Raw genomic sequence first — 7,582 nt, 5'->3', positions numbered from 1 at the left:
CGCGGCATCCATGCACAACTCACCATGCGCCCCACCAAGAGCGAGAACCACATTATAGCGACCACAGGGAGGTTAACCCAACGTGACTCTACCCTCCCTAGCAACCGGGCCAATTTGGCTGCTTAAGAGACCTGGCTGGAGTCACTCAGCACACCCTGGATTTTAATTTGCGACTCCAGGTGTGGTAGTCAACGTCTTTACTCGCTGAGCTACCCAGGCCCCCCTGTGTTTGTACATTTTTAAAAGTAACAGTCTCCCATAAATAGCTTTATTTATAGATAGTCTTTGAAAAGAACAGCTACGCTATAGCATTAAAAATTATTATATTTTGACACTGCAGCGTGCATTTGGAGGCTAAAAAGCATTACTGCATTACGCCTGATTCACACATACTCCGTGAGCAGGGGCGTGAGCAACGCATGAGCGAAAAAGTTATCTCAGGGTTCCTACAGCAAATATTTTCTTTAATAAGGCCATATATATATATATATATATATATATATATATATACACACACACACACACACACACACACACACAGGTGGCCAAAAGTTTGGAATAATGTACAGATTTTGCTCTTATGGAAAGAAATTGGTACTTTTATTCACCAAAGTGGCATTCAACTGATCACAATGTATAGTCAGAAAAAAAAAAATCAGAACTTCTTAAACTACTTCAAAGAGTTCATCAAAAAATCCTCCACATACAGCAATGACAGCTTTGCAGATCCTTGGCATTCTAGCTGTCAGTTTGTCCAGATACTCAGGTTGCATTTCACCCCACACTTCCTGTAGTGCTTGCCATAGATGTGGCTGGCTTGACAGGCACTTCTCATGCACCTTACAGTCTAGTTGATCCCACAAAAGCTCAATGGGGTTAAGATCCATAACACTCTTTTCCAATTATCTGTTGTCCAATGTCTCTGTTTCTTTGCCCACTCTAACCTTTTTGTATTTCTGTTTCAAAAGTGTCTTTTTCTTTGCAATTCTTTCCATAAGGCCTGCACACTTGAGTCTTCTCTTTACTGATGAAACTGGTGTTGACCAGGTAGAATACAATGAAGCTGTCAGCTGAGGACATGTCTATAGAGAAAACTGTTTCTTTTTTTTTTTTTTTTTTTTGCCATTTTTGACCTAATATTGATTTGATCAAAAATTACTTTTTTCAAATAGTGATGGTGCTGTTTTTTACATCAGTAATGTCCTGACTATACTTTGTGATCAGCTGAATACCACTTTGGTGAATTAAAGTACCAATTTCCTTCCGAAACAGATAAACCTGTACATTATTCCAAACTTTTGGCCATCAGTGTTTGTGTGTGTGTGTGTGTGTATATATATATATATATATATATATATATATATATATATATATATAGCAAATTTGGTCTTCATGAAATCATTAAGTACATGAGGACCACATCACAATGGTAAATAATTTACATTGACCCCAACCTATACAGTATTGGGTGCTTCAATCATTTGCATTCAGTCAGAGAACAGAAACTGTTGTGTGTCCCTGCGTCGGGAGTTTGCATCCAGCCCCACAGCCCATAAATGATTAAATAAGTAACAAAACAAAAAAAAATAATTATTTAAAATAACGGCATTTCTTCATTAAAGTACTTGACAAAACTGTGTTAGGATTCTATTTTTATGACATGAAGGCATGACAGACATAACAGTAAATTGAAACATTAACATGCTGCTCAAAACTGCTGAAGCTAGTGCTTTCCACAGCTTTTCATTTGCTAATAAATCCTTGTCTAATAAATGCTGAGGGTTGTACAGCACTTCGTAATTCAACCTCCACTCGGGTATCAGTCGGGTATTGTCTATTGTTGTGGCCTTGCGAATATGCATGAGGTAAATTTTTGCTTTGACGACAACGGTGGGCAGTCAAGTGCACTTGTTTATTTTTATCAGCGTACTTTGTCGTGATTGGTTACTGTTGTAAAGCCTAAACTATATCCCTACATATACATTAACAGGCAAAAGCCATGCAGTTTATTAATTCTTTCCTTTATTTTGTGTTTGTTTTGATGCAAACCTATAAATTGTAGTGTATCGTATGTTAGTTTAAATATTTTTCATTTGGTTTTGGGTCTTTTTTTAAATCTCCTGATCCATCACTGCAACACTCAGTGCTGCTGAGTACAGAGTGAGCCACGCAGAAAAAATAGTCTCAACGGCAAAACTAACTGCCATGGCTGAGGCGCTACACCTCGCGTCTCCCGCTTGCAATATGAAGGCTGCAATCTGTTAATATTGGCGCTGAAACAAAAACACTGCTCATGCCCTGCTCATGGAGTATATGTGAATCTGGCCTTAGACATCAAAAGCAATCACTCCAAAGAAGAGTGCTTAAGGTGGGTTGTCGCAAAAAAATAACAACAAAACAAAATACTAAAATAAAAACAGGCATTTACTTAAGGCATTTTAATAAAAAAAATTCATGTGTTGACTAGGACAAGATAGATCTTTGAATCATAAACACAGTTTGAAGTTCAATTATAGTGCCTGTTTCCTTCATCTTACTTTTAATTTGATTGCAACTGAAAAGTGCAAAAATACAAGACAAAAATCACAAATATAGGAGATTAATGACAAGAGCTGGCCTGCAGCTAATTATTCACTGGACAGGTGATACCCAAGTTGTCTCATCAGGAACCCACACGTGTCCTCGATGAGTCTTATATCTCTCCTTGGCATGTTCTGCCTCCATACGTTAATGTTGGCTGCTGATATGTCCCCTTCGTACCTCAGGTTATACAAGTTTGTGGAGGTGGTAAACATGAGCTGGTTCAAGGCCGAAGGTGATACAGGGATTCCCAGGAAAGAGTGTATCCTCTCGGCTGTCTCTTGAGGAACATTTACAATATCCTCAAACCTGACTCGAAGATAGGACTCCTCAGATAAAGTTGCTGTGATTCTGAGAACAGCAGCGGTGTGAGCGAGCCATAGGTGGGCCAGCAACAACACAGGATTGGTCTCTGAATGGGATACGAGGCGCCACAACATCCTAAACTCTGCTGCAAATGCGTTCGGACACCTGTCTCTAACCATATCTTGTTTGAAAATAAGAGCTAGGTGCTGAGGGATGTTCTTAAGGGAATAAAGACTAGGTTTGCTATTATACAGCATCAGATAGATCCATGCGCGGGGGTCCCTGATGACATAGATGGCCCTAAGAGAAGAACCGATAACTTCTTGGAGAAAGGGTAGCTTGAGAGCCCAGCTGCCACTGCACAGATTGAGAACGGCACGGGCATTAGGGTAGTCCTTTGTGTGCTTCCTCAGATCTCGTACATACTCAATGTCCCTGTCTAAAGCAGCTTGTACACGTTCTTTCATTTCACCCATTGACTCTATTCTCCTAAGCCTCTTCCTCTTGTCCTGGGAGAGACTCACTCTTTGGGCCAGATTAATATGGCTGCTTTTATACAGCGGGATATTTTGCAGGAATATGTGGATGTTGTGGACCAGTGAATGTAGCCAACCCTGAATCATTTTGAAACGCCCTTGCTGGACTTCTGTCCTTGTCCATTCACAGGCATCTACTAATGAATCAAATTCAAACTCTGTCTCAGGTATATCCAAGTGTTCTGTAGGGATGCTCAAGTAGACAAAGTCTGTGTTGTTGTAGAAAATATGTTTAAGGATGTCAGATCCAGAGCCAGGTAATGTTGTTATCACTACAGTGGGTAGAGGCACTTGATGCTGATCATAAAGCCTCATTTGCTCGCTAAGCTCAGAGTCAGTGGCAACTCCTTGCCACTTGCCCCTGCACAGGAGCTGACTGCAACTGTTAGAGACGAACAGGAGCTCAGTGATCCACAACATTAACACTGACAGCAATGCATAGCGCGTCAGTCTGATAAAGCAAACATAAAACTTGCGTTGTAGGGTCAGAAAAATAATGGCCAAACACAGTATTACCCCAGCTACAATATTTATGATAAATCCAAAGTCAAACAGATGATTGTGTATCATTGATTTTTTGGGGACAAGCTGCATTCCTAAGCCAAAACGGATGATTTGATGTCTGTCTTCCACCTTTGCGTGACCCCCGAAGCCTAGATAGCTTGAACGTGCCCCTATGTCTTTGTGATTGGTTACTATAGAAACTATTTTCTCAGTATCATTGATGACGAGTGAAATTTTGAGCCCATTTTTACTGTTATCGATGAAACTGCAGTGGGAAACTTTAACATGTGGCCCATGTAAGATGTAAGCCATTCTACCCACTGAATCAGTGAAAGGGAAAGAGACATTGATAAACTGTGTCCATCTCTTTTTAAACTCTGCTGCTTGCTCTGCCTCCTGTAATTGTGTGTCAGGGCTGTATCCCTTACTATCGAACCAGAACATTTTGTAATGAGCATCCCAGACATCCATTAATGCCCCATTGTACCTGTCCATGACCTTATGGGGCACATACTTAAAGTCAATGTCCAGGTTATGAAAGAATGCACTGACAGTGTTCAGTGGTGAGTCGTCCCATTTCTCAACATGGTCGACTACCAGAAGAGTCTGTGAGTTTAGGAGAACCAGTGCTCGGTACACACTCTTCAGTCTCATCGCTGAGGAATATGCTGCGACCGCCTCCCCACTTACAAACATAGTGTCTCCATGGGTGGAGGCAGCAATCACCTCTCCTGAGGAGTCTCCAACCCCTTCGTCAGTCCAGCGCAGCCATTTGGAACATTCGCCGAGTTGTCCTTCCCATGGGGCATTACACTGGCTTGTTGGGGAAGGACTGAACACTAAAACATTGTTTAAGTAGCTGAGTTTGGGGCCATATAAAGCCTCAGAAACAAATACTTGACCATTAGGAGCAAAAGTAAATGAGTTTTGGTCTGGGTGCTCATGGCCAGGGTTAAAGCTGTTCCAGCCATCCACCCATGAGTAAGTCTTAGCATGGACAATGTCAAACACTGCCCGACCTCCCAGCTTTCCAGATTTAAATGAGACAAAGGTGTTGCCCTGAGCATTAGGTAAAGCCGCCCCATAAGTTACAACACCCCAGTTGGTGAATATGTGCATTTTAGCTTGATTGTAGCCATATGGGGGTTGTGGCGTAAGGCTGGCATTATACCAGATAAACTCTGTGTGAAGAGTCGTCCAGCGCTGGGCAAAAGACTGACCCATGGGACCATCTTTGGGTCTATGCTTTCTTATCTGCTGTGCTAGCCAGTTCCCCGACCCATTTTTCATCACAAATGAATCTAAAAAGACTAATTGGCTCTCTGGTCCATAGAACCAGTTGTAGTTTGAGTCTCCTATACCAACTGTTCTCTGAAACCCTGGCAGTAAGGTGGCATAGTAAAACCAGAAATGAGTACGTAGCCAGTTGTTCTGTGTGTTGTCTACGTTGAAGTGGCGCTGGGCTAAGAAAACATACTGCGTGACTGACTTTGCTGTGTAACTCCCGTATGCCACGCCCTCATCCAGAGAGCCATCGACAACATGATTTAACAAAAACATTGTCTTCTCCATGTAATTTACAGAGACCTGTTTCCAAACCATCGACTCAATGTCACCATGTGCACCCACAACTATAGCACCAGTCAGAATTGCTACAATGTTAGTGGTTTGATGGTTTTGTAGAAATTGTTTCCCCCAGCCCCTGTACTTTGACATCTCATAGAGCTCTTCGGTTTCAGCATGTATTCTCTTTAGGTACAGGTCCCGGCGCTGTTGATCAAGGATTGAGTAACTAAAGTCAAAAGCAGTAGCAAATCCAGTAAGTGAATGAGCCATTGGTACTTCGTTATTAGGTGCACTGCTTACTTTCCAGTCTGGATATTCTAACATACGGTCCATAAACCTAACAAGGAACTGTATGGCAGCAGTGTCCTCAGGATACAGTAAACAGTAGAGAGCCAGAGGAGGGAGGTTGTTGCCAAAAATCTCGTTCCACTTTCTGGTGAACTCATCATGCTTGGCGGGTGGCATGTAGAGCGGGCCATTGGACAGCATAGTCAACACGGCTGCCCGGATGACTTTAAAAATGTGGCTATGGGTTGTAGTTGACCTTTGTCTCAACAGTGGTACATCGTCTTGGCTAAAGTATAAGTTAGGGTGAAGATTAGTGGCTTGGAGTTTCCGTAGTTCTGGTGGCCGGTTCACTTTGAGCTGGAACTGCCCAAAGTCACTAAAAATATTTTTCTCTGAAGCATTTAAGTCTCTAGAGAATGCAGCTCCCACTGCTAGAAGAGTTGCTAAAAATACATGGAAACCTATGGACCTCCAAGCCACTGTCCACAACATTTTTATGTATTTTTTTTGGTGGCTAGAATAATCCTTTTTTTTTTATTTTTTTTTATTTATTTTTTTTTTATCTGGGTGGCCTCTCTCCACTTCAAAAGTTTATATAATTCAGAGGTTAACTTTTTTTCTTGATACACGAATGGTAAACAGTGACTGTTTCAGTTATGTATTTTCTTTTTTTTTTCTTCTTCTTCTTTTTTTTTTTTTTGTCCATAATTTTCTTTGGCTTTCAATATTTGAAACACACACACACACAGAGTAAAATTCCTGTATCTGAATAATAATTAATACTAATTAAAGATAACATCATAATTAAAAAACAATGTGATATTAACATCAAACTCTCAGTCTTTTATGAGTACTTAACTTACATTTAGTGAAGAGCTCCAGTGAATGCTTATGTCAAACCGTTATCATGCTGTTATCTGTAAAAAAATAAATAAATAAAAATACTCGGAGAAACAGAGGGAAAATGATGAGAAATTCTGTGTACTATAAGGTGTCATCAGTCAGTAATCCGTTTGTGTGTATAAAAAGTCTGATCTAAATAATCTGTAATCCATTCAATTGAGCTGTCAGGTGATGTGGTTTCGACTGTGAAGGTGTAAGGGGGTGTTCTGCTCTCCTGGTCATCATCACACTCAGATTGATCATCCATCGATCAATAAATCCCGATAAATATCCGATCGGATCACAACATACAGTCACACCAACATGATCGTGCTTCAGTATCTGGCATATATACAAACAATCCGTATTCCCAAGAAGCGCAATGTTCCTCGTCTATTATAGCCATCACCCGACGCGTTTAAAACGACCGTGTATTGTACTCAGACCCATAGAAAAAGCACACCTTAAATGGAAAGTAGAAATGAAGAAAAAGCACAATCCACAACATCCTGAATAGCGAAGATTTGCGTGTCCGTGAAAAACACATTTAATAATCATCTTCAGAGTCAGAGATAACATTTATGATGCCTGTTTGTCCCCATCCATCCCCTTCTGAGTAATTCCATCGCGTTTAGCTCGTCAGCGCGTTCTGCTGTTTGTCTGCAGCTCCGTCAATGACTGGCGTTTCTGCTGTTTGTCTGCGGCTCGGTCAATGACACTGGCGTTACCATAGAGACCGCTGACCGAAGAGGGCTAGCGCTTTCTCTCTTGCTCGCTCTCTCTCTCTCACACACACACACGGTACTAGATATTAAATAGGAAATTCGTCCAAATTCAAAACAGACAATCTGTAATTACGTAACATTGTGAAACACTTAAAAGAAATGATGCCCAGGTTACACAACCTAAAATCATTTGAT

General features: G+C 41.0%; 1 protein-coding gene across 1 annotated transcript; it reads right to left on the bottom strand.

The window, feature by feature from the left end:
- Window positions 1–1,342: 1,342 nt before the first annotated feature.
- Window positions 1,343–7,355, bottom strand: LOC127421054 (dermatan-sulfate epimerase-like protein). The gene has a single exon (XM_051663780.1). It carries the CDS (start codon window positions 6,270–6,272, stop codon window positions 2,628–2,630), a length of 3,645 nt encoding a protein of 1,214 aa, XP_051519740.1. The 5' UTR covers window positions 6,273–7,355; the 3' UTR covers window positions 1,343–2,627.
- Window positions 7,356–7,582: the final 227 nt, after the last annotated feature.

Source organism: Myxocyprinus asiaticus, chromosome 30, assembly GCF_019703515.2.
Source record: "Myxocyprinus asiaticus isolate MX2 ecotype Aquarium Trade chromosome 30, UBuf_Myxa_2, whole genome shotgun sequence".
Lineage (NCBI taxonomy): Eukaryota > Metazoa > Chordata > Actinopteri > Cypriniformes > Catostomidae > Myxocyprinus > Myxocyprinus asiaticus.
Note: the sequence above shows the minus strand (reverse complement) of the source record. Positions and strands in the feature narration are given on the sequence as shown.

Excerpts from the sequence above, each read along its gene's own strand:
- LOC127421054 (XM_051663780.1), bottom strand. The coding sequence starts at position 6,272 with ATGTTGTGGACAGTGGCTTGGAGGTCCATAGGTTTCCATGTATTTTTA.